The 22244-nt window shown below is 45.2% G+C and overlaps 1 protein-coding gene and 1 long non-coding RNA gene across 3 annotated transcripts in view; one reads left to right on the forward strand and one right to left on the reverse strand.

Annotated features, from left to right (window-relative positions):
- LOC140065314 (uncharacterized) lies at nt 1–7770 on the forward strand. 2 transcript variants are annotated; one of them, XR_011847883.1, is made up of 3 exons: nt 1–149; nt 562–672; nt 7545–7770. It is a non-coding gene; the product is annotated as an uncharacterized lncRNA (long non-coding RNA). The 2 variants fall into 2 exon arrangements; XR_011847882.1 differs by having other exon boundaries at nt 2–161.
- The window catches only part of LOC140065313 (phospholipase A2 inhibitor gamma subunit B-like), a 23273-nt gene continuing 8306 nt past the window's right edge, over nt 7278–22244 (reverse strand). Inside the window, exons 3-5 of the mRNA XM_072112909.1 lie at nt 15558–15704; nt 10768–10914; nt 7278–7752 (exon numbers count right to left, since the gene is read on the reverse strand). Of these exons, the coding sequence (XP_071969010.1) occupies nt 7592–7752; nt 10768–10914; nt 15558–15704 (455 nt within the window). The 3' untranslated portion in view covers nt 7278–7591. The remainder of the gene's footprint in view (nt 7753–10767; nt 10915–15557; nt 15705–22244) is intronic.

Genomic DNA, 22244 nt, shown 5'->3' on the forward strand with positions numbered 1-22244 from the left:
AGATGGTACAAGTGAATGACAAGTCGCGTGAGACTTGTGAGCCGGCGAGGTAGCGCATGCGTGCAAGTCTCTGCTGACTTAGTTCTTGTAGTCCTGTTTAGTTATGCGCTAGCGCCCGTAGTTATTTGAATCTATGGGGAAGAACAAAGGTACTACAAATTGTAAGCGGTCTCTAATACATTTGCGTTACCACCCTGGGGAGGAAAATTAAAAATAAAAAAGGTTGTTACCTGGGGTCAAAAGGGTTCAACAATGTCAACATTTACAGATCATATATATATAAGACAAGTGATAATAATGCATGATCGTACCATCCAAATAAACCATAGAAACCCAGAAGTCCATTCAAGAGCTCTTCACAATAACCAATATCCAGAGATGATTGGCTTGAAAAAATCTTAAGTATCAAAAAATGTCAACTTTTTGGCCAAGTCCCAAGAAAGTTGTTCTCATATCCTATGATTCGGTTGTAGTTGAGGAGTATATCTTTTCAAATTCTTCTTAATTCTCCGTTTTTCTTATTAGTTGTCGTTAATTACTCATCTGTATTCCCTTCTGTAGGCCGTAATATACTTTTATCGTTCGGGTGCATCCCTGAAAAAATGATGAGGTTCCTATGTGGGAAGATCCCAATGTAGGTGATGGAGGGCTCCAGTCGTCTGCAGATCAAAGGTGAGTATACTCAAGATGTCATAATGAGTACAACTGACAATTCCATATGTCCGTGTTAGTGATTCTTGAAGAAAATATATAAATTTGTGATAAGAATCATGGTCAAAAATTAGTGTGTGATGTTATGATATACAAGAAATACACGAACAAAAAGATGGCATGGAGAAGCGATAAGGTGGTGAGCAGAACAGAAAAAAGGTATAATAAGAAGGAAAAAAGAAGAGGTGAAGGAAGGTGAGGAGGGGGAGGAGGGGGAGGGGAGGGACAGAGGGAAACAAGGGAGGACGAAAAAGGAGAAGGGGTGGGGAAGGGGAGGTACCCGTTAATAGGTGTGGAGATGTGAAATGGTGACAAAATTGTATGTACAGGAACCAGAAGGATTCCAAATTGCTAAATGTGTCCTGAAATAGTGCAGTAGGGGACCTTAAAGGTCCAAGACTATAAGGGGATTCAACCCCAGAAAAGTGCATGTTGTGCCAGAGTAAAGATATATGAATATTATTAAAAGGTTATAAAAATACAAATAAAAATAAATGAGTAATGCTCACCAAAAATTGGCTTCTGCAGCTCCTATCTTTGTTTGTAAAATCCTGAGAAGAGGAGATCTTCGTTGATGCCTGTAGGTGCAATACAATTAAGGTTAAAGATCCAACGCGCCTCCCTCCGCAGGAGTTCCGGAACCACATCGCCACCCCGTATATTACTGCGTATTAGATCCAACCCCACTACTCTAATTCCGTTTGTCACACCTCCATGGTAAAGTCTAAAGTGTGTTGCAACGGTGGAGAGGATCTTACCTTGATTGAAATATTTAGTAGCGTTCCGGTTACTAGAGAGGTGTTGCTGTATCCTCTTCCTTAATTCTTGTGATGTCTGACCCACATAGAATTTTTCACACGGGCAAATGAGACCATATACCACATTTTTACTCCTGCAGTTAATATAGTGATGTAAGTCAAATGATCGATGGTTAGTGGGATTGGTCACTTGTTTAGTCGATAACATCAAGGGGCAGACCGTGCATCCACCGCATGCATAGGAGCCCCTGATTCTATTCCCACGACCCAAAGTCTTTTTGTTCCGTTGAAAATGACTCCTGGTTAAGTTGTCTTTCAGGTTTTTTGCTTTCCTGGCAATTAGGGACGGCCTTTCAGGGATCCAGGCATTTAAGCGTTGTTCAGCTCTCAGGATATTCCAGTTGTTCTCTAGAACTTTCCTGATGTCTCCCCATTGATTGTTATAGGTAGTTATGACACCCAACTTAAATTCTGTAGATTTTTCACGTGGCTTCAGAAGGTTAGCACAACTATTGCGTGCAGTTCTGAGATATGCCTTGGAGATAACTCCCTTTGGGTACCCCCTATGTCTGAAGCGTTCCGTCAATTCTCTCGCATTTCTGCGGAAATCTTCATTGGTAGTGCAATTCCTCTTAATACGGGTAAACTGTCCTACTGGTATGCTGTCCTTCAGATGGCGAGGGTGAAAACTTTCATAATGTAGTAGTGCATTTGTAGATGTTTCCTTCCGGTAAAGATCTGTCTGTAAGTGATGATCGTGTATTCTTATCTTCAGGTCCAGAAAGTCGATGCTGTTCTGTGAGAAATGTGAAGTGAGATAGATATTCAATTCATTATTGTTAAGATGACCAATGAATTCCTTACACATTTCTATTGGTCCATTCCATAGGAGAAAGACATCATCAATAAATCTATACCACCCAAGCACATACTGGGTAAAAGACTCCAATGGGTACACGTGCGCGCCCTCCCACCAGCCCAAAAATAGGTTGGCGTAGGAGGTCGCGCAACGTGCACCCATTGCCGTTCCAGAGGCCTGTCTGTAGTATTTCAAATCAAAGATGAAATAGCTCTGTCTTAGAACAAACTCCAGAAGCTCCAAAATGAAGGAATCGTGTCTACGGTCCCCTGTGCAGTATTTATCAAGGAAGTAGGCTACAGCTCTGATACCATCCTGGTGCGCTATGTTAGTATAAAGCGCTTCAACATCAAGTGTTACAATCCAGGTGTTTTCAGGTATGGTCAAATCCCCGATCTTCCCAATTAGGTCAGCTGAGTCCCTGATGTAGGAATCAAGTTGAAATACCATTGGTTGGAGAAAATAATCTATATACATGCATGCTCGCTCACAGAGTCCTCCTATCCCAGATACAATTGGTCTTCCGGGGGGACGTATAAGGGATTTATGCACCTTGGGGAGCATGTAAAAAGTGGGTGTCACAGGGTTGTGTACCTTCAAAAACCGATGTTCACTTTTAGTTATTATACCATAGTTGTACGCTGCGTCTAGCAGTTGATCGAGTTTTTTCTGAAAGACCTGAGTCGGGTCGGATGGTAGGGGGGTGTAGTATGTGTTGTTATTTAACTGGCGTCTAGCCTCCTCAATATACATTTCTGTTGGCCATAATGCTACATTCCCCCCCTTGTCCGCCTCTTTAATCAGGAATTCCGGATTTTCTTTCAGAGATCTAATCGCCATCCTTTCCTTATAAGACAAGTTCTCATAGGTGTTCTTATTTAATGGTAGGGCCTCAATGTCCCGTACAACCTGGTTGTAGAACAGTTGTAACGCCGGGACTAGTCCCAGATTCGGGGTAATTTGGGAGGGTACACGGAGGGGACAGGGTTTCCTACCTGTGCATTCCTGCTGTTCATTCTCCTGTAGTAGGTCTAAGAGGTCCTTAAACGTTTGTCTGTCTTCCTCAGGAAAATTCTCGATGAGTGATGGTTGATGATATAAAACTTTAAAAGATAATTGTCTGCAGAAAAGAAAAATGTCCTTTATTAACTCAAACTTATCAAGTCTATTCATTGGGGAAAAAGTGAGTCCTTTACTGAGGACCCGAGTCTCGTCAGGACTTAAAACATGTGTCGATAAATTGATGATGCATAGATTGTTGGTATTGTTACCTGCAGTCGCAGAAGAGGTACCTAGGTTCGTTTCTTGCCCCTCTTGTATGTGGGGGACCTGGTCCCATGTATTGGCCGTCTCTTTCTGGTATTTATGGGGTCTTGGCTTGCCCCTTCTGATCTTGTTTCCATGTCGCTGCTTCCTGATAAAAAATCATCACTAGATGAATTGTTTTGTGCAGCTGATGCCTTCGGGGGGCCCCTGTATACCCTTCTGCGATTGCTTGTGTGATTCCAGTGGTAAGCCCGACTTTTGTCATAATCTGTCTTGTCCCTTGACATTTTAGTTCGTTTGCCCTGTAATACATCTCTTTCCAGTTTGTCAATGATTTCTTTCAATTCAATCTTAAAGGGTTGTACCAAAGTAGTCTGATCAAATGAGTTTAGTTTAATTTCTAGACTCTTAATCTGTTCTCGAGTTCGTGCCATCAGTTCCTTGTCATGTGTTAGCAGCATATGCATAATGATATGAGAGCACTGCGCTAGGCCCCTTTCCCAGATGAGTTTAAAATCCTCCTCAACCTCCCATGAGGGAAAAATTTGGACCCTTAGGCCTCTAGGGACAAGATTCAATTTGATGTACTCCTCCAAACTCCTAATGTTCCAATATGTTTTGGTCAGAACTTTATGCGCTTCAGTAAGCTCTTTGGTGATACTTTGGAATTCATTAGTGTTTTTGACAGTATTGGGGGTATCAAAGAGGGAGCCTATCTGGCTCGACCAGAATGACTCCCGGGTTTTGAGATCCATGGATGGTAGTATTGTCTGTAGCAAAATAGTTTAATAAAGTGTAGCGTGCAAAAGGCTTTTTAGAAAAAGGTCCCTATGGACAGGAGGGGCCTGGGAGAATGTGCTCAAATATATAGCAAGCCTGCACAGCTAATCGGGTAATACAAAAAATCTATCTAGAAACGGCCAACACACTAAAGTGTCAAACTGAACATGCAAGAAAAGCCAAGAGAAGTGTGTATAGGCCAAAAAATATTTACAAATCTTTATTAATTCTTGACACCTCACATAACAAACAATTTAAAAACACCTAAAACGTACATATGTACATATATCTTAGACCCATGTATTAAGATCACAATAGATCCCTATACAACACATCACCCAAATGGACTGTAGAAATGTTGTCCAAAAAGTCCCTATCAGAAAGATAATTGGATGGGAGTGAGAGTAAATACATCCAAAGAAGGTTAGAAAAATACATATATAATTTCCCTTCCAAACAATAAGCATATGGTGCTAAAGGAACAATCGGCACACTCAGTGAAAGATGATTTGATCAAAGGTACATATTTACCCATTCAGGCAAGATTGAAATGAGCAGAGCATGCATGGAGGGTGATGTGGGCAAAATACCCCACGTGTTTCGTCGCAAACTGCGACAGGGTGGTAACGCAAATGTATTAGAGACCGCTTACAATTTGTAGTACCTTTGTTCTTCCCCATAGATTCAAATAACTACGGGCGCTAGCGCATAACTAAACAGGACTACAAGAACTAAGTCAGCAGAGACTTGCATGCATGCGCTACCTCGCCGGCTCACAAGTCTCGCGCGACCTGTCATTTACTTGTACTACCTCGCCGGCTTACAAGTCTCGCGCGACTTGTCATTCACTTGTACCATCTCGCCGGCCTTCAAGTCTCGCGCGACTTGATGCCGGTCACGTGACTACTCACGTGACCGCTTACTACTCTCGCGAGAGGCGTGCTAGACACATGCCACGTATGATAATGTGCGCTCTGTTGCTAACACCACACAGGTGCGGCATCTATCTAAGGTACGCTATTGGTCAGATATCCACCCTGGGGGGGACCACATATGTATATATGGCGGACGGAAGTCCGACAAAACAATAGGGACCCCTGAGGAAGTCGCAGTTTGCGACGAAACGCGTGGGGTATTTTGCCCACATCACCCTCCATGCATGCTCTGCTCATTTCAATCTTGCCTGAATGGGTAAATATGTACCTTTGATCAAATCATCTTTCACTGAGTGTGCCGATTGTTCCTTTAGCACCATATGCTTATTGTTTGGAAGGGAAATTATATATGTATTTTTCTAACCTTCTTTGGATGTATTTACTCTCACTCCCATCCAATTATCTTTCTGATAGGGACTTTTTGGACAACATTTCTACAGTCCATTTGGGTGATGTGTTGTATAGGGATCTATTGTGATCTTAATACATGGGTCTAAGATATATGTACATATGTACGTTTTAGGTGTTTTTAAATTGTTTGTTATGTGAGGTGTCAAGAATTAATAAAGATTTGTAAATATTTTTTGGCCTATACACACTTCTCTTGGCTTTTCTTGCATGTTCAGTTTGACACTTTAGTGTGTTGGCCGTTTCTAGATAGATTTTTTGTATTACCCGATTAGCTGTGCAGGCTTGCTATATATTTGAAATCTTCAAGTGCCTTCACCCCCCATGTTATTTGTCATAACCATCAGAATTTCACATCAGAAACAACAATGAGCCACATGTATCACTCGTTTTTTCTGTTATTTTTGCGCCTTTTCATTCAGGCGCACCATTTTTGCGCCATTTTTGCGATTAAACGCCAAACTAGCCATGCAGCAAAAATAACCAGCTTTCCCTCATCTATCTTACCAATCCAGATGTTTTGCTGCGCCTAATAATATTCATCACTTGCAACGTTTTTATTTATGTGCAAAAAAGGGCGCAAAAACACTCCAGCCCGAAGGTGGCGTTATCTGAGAAGAAAGCACTGAGCCCCTGTGCAGAACAGCTCATTTCTAGCAGCAAAGCTCAGCCAGACACTAGAACATATAATACAGACATGAGATACATTACAGACAGGAGCTGCAGACTCTATTTACAGTTCATCACCTTCTATTTACAAAACATTCTGCAGAATCCTGAGCTCAGAGCAAGAGAGGAGAGAACTTTGCAGAAGTTTGCAGAATGTTGCAGATACTACAGACAAGTGTCCCCCATGTAATTCTGCACAGTATCACCAGTGTGTCTGAGGGGGATACTGTGCAGAATTACAGGGGTGCAGCAGGAGACCAGCACTGGGGATCCCCTCCAGGAGAAGCCCCTGCTGAGGAGGTGACTGGGTGCTGGGTGTCACACACCTGGGTGCTGCTGAGGAGGTGACTGGGTGCTGGGTGTCACACACCTGGGTGCTGCTGAGGAGGTCACTGGGTGCAGGGTGTCACACACCTGGGTGCTGCTGTGAGTGTTATCTGCATTCTGGGCTGTGGGAGAAGCAGAGAGGAGCTTGTAGCAGGATCACATGTAACTGCCTGAATCTAACATTGCGCCGAAACTGTGTTATAGTAAAGTGATTAATAAGAGGCAGGAAATTAACTTATCACAGATGGTGATAATTCTGGAAAACAGTGCGACAGTATATAGGCGCAACTACTACACTTAGGCGCACAAAAGTGATAAATGTGGCCCAATATTTCATAATCTGTTACTATTACATCACGATGAGGAATGAAAACGGGCAATCAGCACCCTAATATCCTAAAAGCCCCCCATGTGCTCCAGCCTTAGATGTGCACTATAGGGAATTTCATATGTGGATTCAGATCTTTGCTTGTACAGTTTTTGCACTTTGAAGTTTGTCTGATGATTATGGAAGAAATCAGGACACGAGGGAATCTCTTCATTATCTTTTTATTGCAAGGAAACTTTGGCTAATAATAAAAAAGAAATTTGATTACATTTTATTGCTTTAAAATGGAAACATAAACATTGAAATGATCTTCCTATTTTTTTCTCCTGGTGTACTTGGAATCATCTAGAACTTTTATCAATCTGTCTATAAATCTAAACTACAAGCAAATTTAAGAAGCTTTGTCCCTAATTAATTTCTTCTGTCTTCCCTCATGTGACTCTCCTCCTTCTCCTCCTCCTTCTCCTCCTCCTTCTCCTCCTCCTTCTCCTCTTCCTTCTCAGACTGAAGCGACTTCTACATTATAATCGCTGATGGATTCCCGGAGATCTTATTCCATGTCCTTCTTTCCATCTTTGCGAAGTTCTTCTGGATATTTGCATTCGAAAACACCCACCTGCAATACTCTGACCCCCACCAGCTTCCCCGCGTCCAGCCGGCAGTGCATGGAGGATGCGCATCCCCGGATTGTGTAATTGTTTATTGTATTATCTATTAAAGAAAAATCATATTTGTCATCAATAACTGATAATCTGCCCCCATCAATCACAAGAAAAGGTCCTGTCCTCAATATACGACGCACCAGGTACAATGCTCTGTCGCTTCTATCAATGTCTATGGGAGTTCTAATGCCAGGCCCAGCGCTCGGATATCTCTGGCACTTCTAGAGACAATGCGAGAGATTTATCCGAAGTGTCTAAGAGCAGATCCGTTGTAGTTACCCATTGGAAGCTCAGCTTCCATTTTCCCACAGCTGTTTATAAAATGAAAGCTGAGCTCTGATTAGTTTCTATGGGCAACCACCTCTGACACTTCTGATAAATCTCCACCAAGGAATGAGAGTGTTGGAGATACGTGAATGTCCAATACTCCCATAGATATTAGATGAAGATACATGTTTTGTTACTTATTGATACAGTTCCCTTCATCACTTGGGTCCATGCAGTTAGACCCCCAGTGATCAGATTATTATCCCCGATCCAGTGCCATTTATATTGTCAACCACTGTCGTACTTCCGTGACTTTGTGCATTCCTCTCAGTTGATAGGACGTCATGTAACACTTGTCAATCCCAAAACAGGCAGACAGTGCTCCCCCTCACTTCCGTCATATGCATAAGGTGGTAGAAAGTGAATGTCTCCTAAATACATTTTCACATCCCTGTCTATGGGCTCATGCACACAGCGGCGTTTCCACAGATTCGCGTATGAGTCATCTGTCCCATGCATGATTGGAATTTGCACACCGATTAACCACTGGAAGCAAAATCCTGCAGTGTGAAGTTACCTGCCATGATCTGGCCTTACAGATATAGACACCAGCTGGGATAAGGGCACAATAATCTTGCAAGGAAGGAAGTACAAGGCTGGGCTTAAAAAGGTTCATTCAAGGAAAGGTGGGGGGGGGACCAAGAGAACAGGAAGTGAGAACAGGAGGACCAGTATTAGGCCAAGATTCAGCACAGGAGCTAGGAAGTGCGAAGATTCAGCACAGGAGCTAGGAAGTGCGAAGATTCAGCACAGGAGCTAGGAAGTGCGAAGATTCAGCACAGGAGCTGTCCAGAGAGCTGCAGAGCTCAGATCGTAGAGCTGCATCCGGGAAGACCGGTCTCTGGGCTGACTGTGAATTAGCAGCTTTGTGATCTCTGTGGAGACAGAGAGGAATGGGATGTAGTAGAGTGATGCTCCATGAGAAAAGGCACCAGCATAAGTAGATGAACGTGCTTATTTATATATCAGGTCAATTTATTTTCTGTCCGAAATGACTTCCGAATGTAAAGCTTTATTGGAAATGTCCATGAGGAGCTCTGTAAAATACTGTCGCAACGTGTTAGTAGACCCATATTATAGCTTTCTGTGGAGCATGGATGGAGCTGGAGAGCAGCACATGTAGTGTGCATGGAGCCTGACAAATCTGATCTACATATTGTAAAAAAACCCTGCAGTGTGAAGTTACCTGCTCCGGGGGTCAGTTAGGGGCAGTTGTGAGTTATCGGAACAGGAGCCTGCCACCAACAAGGTCTGAATCATATGCAACAACCCCACAACGTACTACGATAAAGTTGTATTGTAAGAGCAAGTACTTAAGTTACCTGGGGGGGGGGGGATACCTGTAATAATAATAAATGTGTATTCCCAATGGATGGAGCAGTCGGACCCTCCTGCATTCGCTCTACTCATCGACCGACATTTATTAAAGCCCCTGAACCAAGTTTTTGTCAGACTTTTCACATTCTTCTTAGTGCAAACTGCTTGTATATGTATTTATAAAGTGTCCGCACATTTGTGTCGTGGCTACACTATACCCAACGGGACACCAAATTCTGCACTGAAAGGGTGGTTCTGGTGCACAATTGGACTGTCTGACACAAGTCCGACAGAATTGTGTTGCACTTCCTATTTTAAATGTGCACCAAGTTGGTCCAGTCTGTGGGAGCAGTGCAGGAGGGGCCAGATTCATGAGGAATGTGCCACACAATACATGAATCTGGCGCCCCCTGCACACTACACAGTACACTGCACATAATACACTGTTATTGCTAAGTAACTGCCTATAGAAAGGGGAAGCAGGGCACGCTATAAACCTGGCACTAAATAAGCCACGTTTTATTGTAAATGGTGGGAAAAATGAAATATCAATCCCCTTAAATTGTAGATGTTCTCTAACGTACACATTAGAAACAATAAATCAGAGGTTTAAGTCTGGATATAGTTTCGGCTCCCCCTACCCCTCCCACCATGATGTTAACGCCCATGATCGATGTTGGTTTAATGGCTGTTTTAGCTCCTATCACTCAGTGATGGTCAGTGTAAGATTCCAGAGTGTGAGCGGAGACTCTCTGAGCAGACACTTCATGATCCCTCTGTGCTGTGAGATGCTGTGTGCTGACAATGTGCTTAGATTATCAGGGTACAGGGTTTATATACACTTTCATTTAGCTTCTTGTACTAGTATCTGACACATAGGAAGAGAGAAAGAGAGAGAGACAGATCAGAGATGATGAGATCCATGAGATGCATATAACATTCTCAGCTCTGCTATCACAGCAATTATAAACTGTCAGAACTTATGTGCCCCACTCCCTCTTCCCTGGATAAAGACCTTGGGGCACATTTACTAGGGGTCCAAATTGCTTTTTTCCGCTGGGTTTTCTGAATTTTACCATTTTGCGCCGAATTGCCCTGGATTTTTGGCACACGCGATCAGATTGTGTCGCATCGGCGCCGGTTTGCCGTTGACAGAAAACGGGAGGTGTGGCCATCGGAAAACCCGATGGATTTGGAAAAATTGCGCTATTTAAAAAAATAGCACACTTACATGCACCCGGAATAGGATGGTGAACTCCGGCGGACCTCGGCGCAGCAGCGACACCTGGTGGACATCGGACTCACAACCTCAGTGAGTCGCTGGAAGACCCAAATCCTCGTCGGAGAACGCGCCGCTGGATCGCGACAGGTAAGTAAATGTGCCCCCTTATGTTTCAAACATCGGTTTAAGATGATTTACCTGGTTTCTCGAAAATGCCAGAAAATGTAAAACATTTGTCTCCCTTGTTTAGGCATCTTACTTTCTCTTTACTTTCACATTTCTTTAAAATGTTTGGTTGCAGGCAGCTCGGGCACAGAGGTCCCTTAGGTTTACTGGGTTTTGGCACTAAAGAATAAGAGAAAAACAAAATACATTAAGATGAGGAAAAACACAATTTAGCAGAAATGTTTTATATTATATATTGTATATCAGTTATTTATTTCCATCATTACTAATGTCAATCATTTACTCTCAGTTTAACATCAGTGTTAAACTCTCCGCCTCCTTGACTTTATACAACCAATTTACATCTCGCTTCAATGTTGCGATATGTAACTAATGACAATATTTTACAGAGCTCCTTATGGACATTTTTTTAATAAATCTTTACATTAGAAAGTAACTTTGGACAGAAAATAAATTGACCTGATATATAAAAAAGCACTTTCGTCCACTTAGGCTGGTGCCTTTTCTCATAGGGCATCACTCTAATACATCCCATTCCTCTCTGTCTCCACATAGAACACAAAGCTGCTTAATCACAGTCAGGACCTGAGCCCAGAGATCGGACTTCCCGGTTGCAGCTCTATGATCTGTGCTCTGCAGCTCTCTGGACAGCTCCTGTGCTGAACCTTGGCTAAATTCCTGGTCCTCCAGTTCTCACTTCCTGTTCTCCTGGTTTTTCCACCCGTTTCCTTGAATGAACCAGCCTTTTTTTTAGCCCAGCCTTCTACTTCCTTCCTTGCAAGATTATTGTGCCCTTATCATAGCTGGTGTCTATATCTGTAAGGTCGGATCTATAATCTAGATGTGTGTCCTTCTAACTGCGATACCTGCTTGCACCTCTGATACTGCTAAGCTCATGTACTGCCCTCAGGGGGGGGGGGGTGTCTCTGGAAATTCTAGGGGACTGACAGAGCTCTGTCAAGTAAAAGTAAATGGTGAGTTTGCAATTTGCAGTACTGAGCCACCAAGATACTACTGTATAGGTGACTTCTAAATTGGGTATACTAACTGCTATACTAATGGAGAATAAAATGACCTTAAAGTTCTGCTAAGGGGGCATTAAATACCATATGTACTATAATAACATAGAACAACCAAGTTTTAAGTTTCCAGTTAGGGAATCTAATCTCAGGCTATTGCTTTACAGGTTACTACACTAATGATGCAAAACCTAAATTTAAAGCTTTCGCTGACATCGGATGAGTACTGATCTCCCACTAACAGTCAGGTAAACTCAATGTTAAACTGATAAACTGACTAAACTAATGTAAGAGTTTGTCACAAATCATATTCAAAAATCCCCAAGGGTATTTGGCATTGTGTAGAATACCCAGGCTCTATACGTAATGGCCCGGTGGACAGGTCAATACTAAATAGTTTTCTTCAGTTATCCTTCTAGTTAATCCTTCAGGAGTCTACCTCAGTAACACCGGGATGCCCCAATCTGCTTTCCACCTAATGCCACAACATGGTATTACAACTGCAATACCCTATGTTTGTGACTAAGAGAGTTAATATGTAATGTTGATATTAAATCCTTCTTGGCTCCTACTAGGCATCCCCTAACCACTAGACCATGGCTGAGATACATTCCTAAAATCTGGATTCACAGCCAACCATCTTGACAGAAAAAAACATCTTGATATTTATTAAACAGGAAAAATAGCCCCCGGTGATAAGTATTCGGCCCCCGGTGATAAGTATTCAGCCCCCGGTGATAAGTATTCAGCCCCTGGTGATAAGTATTCAGCCCCTGGTGATAAATATTCAGCCCCTGGTGATGAGTATTCAGCCCTTGGTGATAAGTATTCAGTCCCTGGTGATAAGTATTCAGCCCCTGGTGATAAGTATTCAGCCCCTGGTGATAAGTATTCAGCCCCTGGTGATGAGTATTCATCCCCTGGTGATAAGTATTCAGCCCCCAGTGATTAGTATTCAGCCCCGGTGATAAGTATTCAGCTCCTGGTGATAAGTATTCAGCCCCTGGTCATAAATATTCAGCCCCCGGTGATAAGTATTCAGCCCGCGGTGATAAGTATTCGGCCCCGGTGATAAGTATTCAGCCCCTGGTGATAAGTATTCAGCCCCCGGTGATAAGTATTCAGCCCCCGGTGATAAGTATTCAGCCCCTGGTGATAAGTATTCAGCCCCTGGTGATGAGTATTCATCCCCTGGTGATAAGTATTCAGCCCCCGCTGATAAGTATTCAGCCCCTGGTGATAAGTATTCAGCCCCCAGTGATTAGTATTCAGCCCCTGGTGATAAGTATTCAGCCCCCGGTGATAAGTATTCAGCCCCTGGTGATAAGTATTCAGCCCCAGTGATAAGTATTCAGCCCCTAGTGATAAGTATTCAGCCCCCGGTGATAAGTTTTCATTCCCTGGTGATAAGTATTCAGCCCCTGGTGATAAGTATTCAGCCCCTGGTGATAAGTATTCAGCCCCGGTGATAAGTATTCAGCCCCTGGTGGTAAGTATTCATCCCCCGGTGATAAGTATTCAGCCTCCGGTGATAAGTATTCAGCCTCCGGTGATAAGTATTCAGCCCCCGGTGATAAGTATTCAGCCTCCGGTGATAAGTATTCAGCCTCCGGTGGTAAGTATTCAGCCCCTGGTGATAAGTATTCAGCCTCCGGTGATAAGTATTCAGCCTCCGCTGATAAGTATTTATCCTCCGGTGATAAGTATTCAGCCCCTGGTGATAAGTATTCATCCCCCGGTGATAAGTATTCAGCCTCCGGTGATAAGTATTCATCCTCCGGTGATAAGTTTTCAGCCCCCGGTGATAAGAATTTAGCCCTCGGTGATAAGTATTCAGCCCCCAGTGATAAGTATTCAGCACTCGGTGATAAGTATTCAGCCCCTGGTGATAAGTATTCAGCCCCGGTGATAAGTATTCAGCCCCTGGTGGTAAGTATTCATCCCCCGGTGATAAGTATTCAACCTCCGGTGATAAGTATTCAGCCTCCGGTGATAAGTATTCAGCCCCTGGTGGTAAGTATTCATCCCCCGGTGATAAGTATTCAGCCTCCGGTGATAAGTATTCATCCTCCGGTGATAAGTATTCAGCCTTCGGTGATAAGTATTCATCCTACGATGATAAGTATTCAGCCCCCAGTGATAAGTATTCAGCCTCCGGTGATAAGAAATTAGCCCTCGGTGATAAGTATTCAGCCCCCAGTGATAAGTATTCAGCCCCCAGTGATAAGTATTCAGCCCCTGGTGATAAGTATTCAGCCCCCGGTGATAAGTATTCAGCCTCCGGTGATAAGTATTCAGCCTCCGGTGATAAGTATTCAGCCCCCAGTGATAAGTATTCAGCCCCCGGTGATAAGTATTCAGCCCCTGGTGATAAGTATTCAGCCCCCGGTGATAAGTATTCAGCCCCTGGTGATAAGTATTCAGCCCCCGGTGATAAGTATTCAGCACTCGGTGATAAGTATTCAGCCCCTGGTGATAAGTATTTGGCCCCTGGTGATAAGTATTCAGCCTCCGGTGATAAGTATTCAGCCCCCGGTGATAAGTATTCAGCCCCTGGTGATAAGTATTCAGCCCCTGGTGATAAGTATTCAGCCCCCGGTGATAAGTATTCATCCTCCGGTGATAAGTATTCAGCCCTCGGTGATAAGTATTCATCCTCCGGTGATAAGTATTCAGCACTCGGTGATAAGTATTCAGCCCCTAGTGATAAGTATTTGGCCCATCTGCTCATTTTTGAGTAGAAGCAGGTTTGGAGCTGGTGCAGTAAGGAGTCTTTTTGGGAAGATGCTTCAAGTTCCCCACCCCTGGATTTGGAGAGACTTTTCCTTGCAGATCCTCTCCAGGTTGGATGGTAAATGTTGGTGAAGGCCATTTTTAGGTCTCTCCAGAGAAGCTCTATTGGGTTTAGGTCCAGGTTCTGGCTGGGCCAGTCAAGTATCGTCACAGAGATATTGGAAGCTTCGGCCCAGTCTGAGGTCCAGAGCTCTGGAATAGGTTTCCTCCAGGATATCTCTGTACTATTCCACATTCATCTTTCCTTCCATTACACCCAATGGTCCTGTCCCCCCATAGCCTGATGCTGTCACCTTCCTCCCTTGTGTCACTGCTGGGATTATATATGGCAGGTAATGAGCGGTGCCTAGTTTTCTCCACTGCCTAGAATGATTGTTCAGTGTTGCTGGTGGCCAGGTTAAAAAAGAGTTATTGTTGTCCAAAACTTCTTCCGTTCAAGGGTTATGGAGGCCACTGTGCTCTTTGGATCCTTGAGCGCTGTAGAATTCTTTCGTAACCTTGGCCAGATCAGTGCCCTGCCACAAATCTGTCTCTGAGCTCCCTGGGCAGTTCCTTAGACCTCATGATTCTCATTTGCTCTGAAACGGTCTGTGACCTATGATGTCTTATGTAGACTGTTGTGATCCTTTCACTATCAGGTCTAATCAGTTTAAATAAGCACATCTTGTCTCCAATGTGGGAGTAGAACCATCTAACGGAGGATCAGTATGAAATGGACACCATGTGATTTAAGTATGAGTGTCACAGCAAAGGGTCTGATTACTTATGACCATGTGATATTTCAGATTTTCTTGTTTAATAAATTAGCAAAAATATCTTAATTTCTGTTTATTTTCTGTCTGGGGGGCAGAGGGCAGAGGGCACATTTGAATGGGCATGTTCTTACCAATTGGCTGCAATGAAACAAAGAGTGAAAAATGTGAAGGGTCTAAATACTTTCCGTACTCCATGTATTACCTTTATGTCACACATTGCCCTTTCTGTACTTACTCTCATAGAATTTCTTGTTGCAGAGGTTCGTGTCACAGCACTGGATGTTGTATGTAAGAGTGAGATTATCGTGTACCTTGGCATAAGTTTTTGTATTACAACGCAAGGCTCCAGAGCAACCTTTAAACATCGAGCGGGAGATTCCATCTGCAAAAGAAAGATTTGATGGATTACAAAAGGGTGTAAGAGGGGACCTATGTGTCACCAAGTTAAATCGAGTACGACATCTCTACCATATGTCCCATGTGTCCCTCGGTGCCAAGAGAGAATGGGAGGATATCTCCACTGATGGATCCCAGATAAATGCACTGGGGTGTATTATGCCACTGGCTTTGATAGATACCAACTTGTGGAATAGTCCTGTTCTCCTTGACCTCTCCTAAGTGCCTACCAGGGACAATTTGTGGGTTTGGGGGGGTCTTCTTCATGGGATCATTTGAGAAGTGGATGTGCTTTGCTCATTCCAGCAGCTACAGGATGCTTAGGAGCTACCAAAATCCTTCCACCTGCCCCACATCCTGCTATGTCCTACTATAAATTCTCAGTTTCCAGGTGACCAATTGAGTGGCCACCGAGTATATTTGACTACAGATAGGGTCAGGGCTGTTGGCCCTTTAATACATCTCTCTGGAATTTTTTTTTTAAATTGCAAAGTAATAACAAGAAGAATAAACGGAAAAAAAATAAAATCCACCATTTCACGGCATTGCACACCTACAAATAATGATAAATGAGTTGCCCAGGTGACATTTGCAAGAAAGACTTAAAAACACATTTGCAATTAGATTAAAAAATTACCAAAATACAACAATGTGATTATTTTGCTCAAAATAATAACCAATATAGACCGAATTTCAAATGATAAATTTGTCCCAATAAGTTGCTCTTCATTTTCCAGATTTATGTGCTGAGTGTTCTCGGACCTCAGGCTCCTTTCTGCTGCCTTTTAGGGGATACCGGGTGCAGGTCCATAAGTTCTTCTTTGATAAGAAGTTACATGAGGAGGGTAACAAAATGCTGGGTTGGTATTAGACGCACTAAATGTAATTAGTTGGTCCGACCCAAATTTCTTTTTTGTTGAATGTTTATCTGTGCATCTAATACCAACCTGGCCTTTTGTTACCCTTGTCATTTCCCTATCCACAAGGATCCAGTACCGGATCCCGGGAAGACGCAGCAACCCACCCAACCTGCAGAATACTGGACCTTTGTTATCTGTCTGATGCATAAGACACAAGGGGGCACATTCACTAAGGGTCGGAAAAATTGCACTATTTAAAAAAAAAAGTGTCACTTGACACGCACTTACCTGCACCAGGAAGAGGATGGTGAACTCCGGCGGACCTCGCAGCGACACCTAGTGGATATCGGACGCACAACCTTAGTGAATCCTGGCAAGCTCTGAATCCTCGTCGGAGAATGCGACGCTGGATCGCGACAGGACTGGGTTAGTAAATGTGCCCCAAGGTGTCTTAAGGTGAGCAAATATCATTGAAACTATTTAACTCTTTTACACTACCAGACGGCACTAGGGGCACCGCTCGTGTTTTTCTATTTTTCTTTGATAAAAATGGCATGGTGTACCCTGCCTCCTCCTGATGGATCCGGTACTATTCCAATCTGCCGCAGACGATTTACTATTGAGACAGCAAAACAGTGTTGTGGATGACTGCCTATGCTCCAACCCTTTGTGCTTGGGTCAAAACAGTCAATGCTGCTCTTCCCTTTGAGGAAAAAATATGTAACCATAATGGAACAGAAATTACATGTAGCAGGGGATAGGTCAGTGGTGGCGAACCTATGGCACGGGTGCCAGAGGTGGCACTCAGAGCCCTTTCTGTGGGCACTCAGGCCATCACCCCAGGACAGAGTTCACCAAACAGGACCAAATATATCAAGTCTTCTTACAGTCCTAGGCAACTTAAGAGATGCTGCTACAGCCACCATTCTTCCTGTACAGTGAGACCCTGGAGAGAGGCTACAATAATAGTCTGAATTTTCCCTCCTTCTTTCAACTGTATTGGTGGCCTCGAGCGGCCGATACAATTGAAAAAAGTGGAAGAACAGGTAGCAATAAGTTACTGCTTAAAATGCCATGTTGGCACTTCATGGTAAATAAGTGGATTTTGGTTGTAGTTTGGGCACTCGGTCTCTAAAAGGTTCGCCATCACTGGGATAGGTGAGTCGATTCGCCATTCACCGCTGCTCCTCAATTTGGGTTGAAATTTGGGTTTAGTGGGTAGCTGGGCAGTTGCACTGCCAACAATGGACTGGCAAAGTACTTAAAATAAAAACGTAAAAAATAAACACAAAGAAAATTGTTAAAAAAGGAGAATTATACATTCCCTATTCTTCTTTCCTCTAGTCCGAGCAAAAGCTTATAACCGAATAGGCCACATTTACTTACCTGTCCGGACGAGTTCACCGAAAGTGCATTGTCCTTGTTTAATGCCCTGTGCGGGGAGTCACTAAGATATTGCCCCCGATATCCTGCATGTGTCGCTTCCCCGCTCAGGTCCCTGGAGTTCTCCTTCTTCATCCTGGTGTATGTAAGTGCATTGTCCGTGTATAATGTGCTGTGCGAGGAGTCACTAAGATCCTGCTCCTGATATCCTGCATGTGTCACTTCCCCGCTCAGGTCCCCGGAGTTCTCCTTCTTCATCCTGGTGTATGTAAGTACATTGTCCGTGTATAATGCGCTGTGCGGGGAGTCACTAAGATCCTGCTCCTCATATCCTGCATATTTCGCTTCCCCGCTTAGGTCCCCGGAGTTCACCTTCTTCTTCCTGTTGCATGTAAGTGCATTGTCCGTGTTTAATGCCCTGTGCGGGGAGTCACTAAGATACTGCCCCCGATATCCTGCATGTGTCGATTCCCCGTTCAAGTCCCCCGAGTTCTCCTTCTTCATCCTGATGTATGTAAGTGCATTGTCCGTGAATAATGCGCCATGCGGGGAGTCACTAAGATCCTGTGCCCGATATCCTGCATGTGTCGCTTCCCCGCTCAGGTCCCTGCAGTTCACCTACTTCTTCTTGGTGCATGTAAGTGCATTGTCCATGTATAATGCGCTGTGCGGGGAGTCACTAAGATCGTGCACCCGATATCCTGCATGTGTCGCTTCCCTGCTCAGGTCCCAGGAGTTCACCTTCTTCCTGGTGCATGTAAGTGCATTGTCCGTGTATAATGCGCTGTGCGGAGAGTCACTAAGATCCTGCGCCCGATATCCTGCATGTGTTGCTTCCCCGCTCAGGTCCCTGGCGTTCACCCTCTTCTTCCTGGTGCATGTAAGTGCTTGATTTTGCGACACAATTTAAATGTTAACTCCTGCGCTCAGTCCGAATCAGTCAGATCGTCCGATGGCCCGCCCCCCCCCATTTCCGGTGCATGAAAGCAGCGCAGCTGTTCCAAAATCCGATCGTCTGCGACATAATCCCTGTTAAATACCTGTCACAGTCATGCAAAACCCTAAAACGTCGGAAAATATGACGAAATTGCGGCCGCGGATCCTTAGTAAATAACCACCAATGGGTTGACACCCCCACTACTGGTAGGTCAGATAACAGGAATGAATAAATTAGCCATTTGAGCACACTAAGCCCCTCCTTTCATGTTATATTAGCAAGACAAAAGCAATATTATTAGAGATGAGCGAACATACTCGTCCGAGCTTGATGCTCGTTCGAGCATTAGCGTACTCGAAACTGCTCGTTGCTCGGACGAGTATTTCGCCAGCTCGAGAAAATGGCATCTCCCGCCGTTTTGCTTTTTGGCGGCCAGAAACAGAGCCAATCACAAGCCAGGAGACTCTGCACTCCACCCAGCATGACGTGGTACCCTTACACGTCGATAGCAGTGGTTGGCTGGCCAGATCAGGTGACCCTGGCATAGACTAGCCCCTGCCCGCGCTGCTCGCGTCATTCTCTGTCTGGATGCCGCTAGGGAGAGAGCTGCTGCTGGTCAGGGAAAGCTTTAGGGTGTTCTATTAGAATAGTGTTAGGCAGGAGTGATTCTACAAGAACCCAACAGCCCTTCTTAGGGCTACAATAACACTTTATTTTCCTTTTTTTTGGTTTGCTTGTGGCTGGGCTTGCTGGCATTAGTAGTGCAGCTAGTACCATATTGTGAGTAATTTGCAGGGAGACTTGTGTTTAGCTCTTAGTGACACACATATCCACCTCAAACACCGAAGTGGGACAATTTATTAGGGGTTTGATTTGAATTACGCCGAGTCTGCTGATTTATTTTTTTTAACGTTTATTTCTTTTTATAACTTAAAGCCCGTGGCGAGGGCTAGATTTTCAGAAGTCTGGAGGTTCTTTAAAGAAACACCGGATGACCGACGGACTGTGGTGTGCAACCTTTGCCAAACCAGGATCAGCAGGGGTTCCACCACTACTAGCTTAACTACCACCAGTATGCGCAGGCATATGAATGCTAAACACCCCACTCAATGGCACCAAGCCCGTTCACCTCCGGCCGGGCACACCACTGCTCCTTCCCCTGTGTCATCTGCTAGTCAGACCCCTGCCAAGGACCACAGCCCAAACACCTCCCGTGCGAAAACCCCATCTTCGCCTACACGATCCTCCACAGCATCCACCAGCGTTCAACTCTCCATACCCCAGACGCTGGAGCGCAAAAGGAAGTATAGCGCAACCCACCCACACGCCCAAGCCCTCAACGTCCACATCTCCAAGTTGCTTAGCCTGGAGATGCTGCCCTATAGGCTGGTAGAGACCAAGGCCTTTCGAAACCTCATGGCGGCGGCCGCCCCTCTGTATTCGGTCCCCAGCCGCCACTACTTTTCCCGATGTGCCGTCCCTGCCCTGCACAAGCACGTGTCAGAGAACATCATCCATGCCCTGACCAATGCCGTTTCTGACAAGGTCCACCTGACCACGGACACGTGGACGAGTGCTGCCGGGCAGGGCCACTATGTATCACTGACGGAACATTGGGTTAACTTGGTGGAGGCTGGGACCGAGTCTGACCCTGGGGCTGGTCATATACTGCCGACGCCGAGGATTGCGGGGCCTACCTCGGTCCAGGTCTCAAAGGCCTACTATGCCTCTTCCTCCTCCTACCCCTCCTCCACCTCCTCCTCGGAATTACCATCCGTGGGCATGGCGCCATTAGTCGGTAGCTCTAGGCACAGCAGCAGTGCCGTCGCTAAGTGACAGCAGGCGGTGCTCAAACTGCTGAGCCTAGGCGAAAAAGGCACACCGCCCAAGAGCTATTACAGGGCATCACGGCGCAGACTGATCTGTGGCTGGCACCGCTGAACCTGAAGCCAGGCATGGTTGTGTGTGACAACGGCCGTAACCTGGTGGCGGCTCTGCAACTCGGCAGACTGACACATGTGCCATGCCTGGCCCATGTGTTAAATCTCATAGTTCAGCGTTTCCTCAAAACATACCCCAATCTGTCTGATTTGCTCACGAAGGTGCGCCGCATCTGTGCGCATTTCAGGAAGTCCAGCACAGATGCTGCCACTCTCAGGGCAGCGCAGCGCCGCCTCCAACTGCCCGCTGACCGACTGTTGTGCGACGTGCCCACGAGGTGGAATTCAACATTATTCATGTTATCCAGAGTTTACCAGCAGCGCCGAGCCATTGTAGACTGCCAGATGTCAACTTCCACCAGAACTGGTAGTCAGGTCAGTCAGCTTCCTCAAGTCTACAATGAGAAGTGGACGTGGATGTCTGATATCTGTCAGGTGCTGAGTAACTTTGAGGAGTCAACACAGATGGTCAGTGGCAATGCCGCCATCATCAGCCTCACCATCCCGCTGCTTGGTCTGTTGAAAAACTCTCTGGTCAGCATGAAGTCGGAAGCTTTGCACTCGTCACAAGAGACGGGGGAAGAAGATTCCCTTGTTGATAGCCAAAGCACCTTCAGGTCTGTTTCTCAGCGCATATCGGAGGAGGTGGAGGAGGATGAGGAGGAAGAGGAGGAGAATGTTGGCGAGACAGAAGAGGGGACCATTGTTCAGTCCTTCACTGTTCAGCGTGTATGGGCAGAAGAAGAGAAGTTGGAGGAGTTGGTAGAGGAGGAAATGGAGAGTCAGACCAGTGAGGGGAGTGAATTCTTGCGCGTTGGTACTCTGGCGCATATGGCAGATTTCATGCTAGGCTGCCTATCCCGTGACCCTCGCGTTCAAAGAATTTATTCCAACACCGATTACTGGGTATTCACTCTCCTGGACCCACGGTACAAGCAAAATCTTTCCACTCTCATACCTGCAGAGGAAAGGAGTGTGAGAATGCATGAATACCAGCAGGCCCTGGTGCACAAGCTGAAACAGTATTTCCCTTCTGACAGCGCTAGCGGCAGAGGGCGTACTTCTGCGGGACAAGTAGCGAGGGAGAGTAGGCGAGCAGGCAGCTTGTCCAGCACTGGCAGGGGTACGCTTTACAAGGCCTTTGCCAGCTTTATGTCACCCCAGCAAGACACTGTCACCTGTCCCCAGTCTCGGCAGAGTAGGGCTGATCTTTACAGAAAGATGGTGAGGGAGTACGTAGCTGACCATACCATCGTCCTAAATGATCACACAGCTCCCTACAACTACTGGGTTTCAAAGCTGGACATGTGGAACGAACTGGCGCTGTACGCCTTGGAGATTTTTGCCTGCCCTGCCGCTAGCGTGTTGTCCGAGCGGGTTTTCAGTGCAGCTGGTGGCATCATCAC

This window comes from Engystomops pustulosus, chromosome 6, assembly GCF_040894005.1.
Source record: "Engystomops pustulosus chromosome 6, aEngPut4.maternal, whole genome shotgun sequence".
NCBI lineage: Eukaryota > Metazoa > Chordata > Amphibia > Anura > Leptodactylidae > Engystomops > Engystomops pustulosus.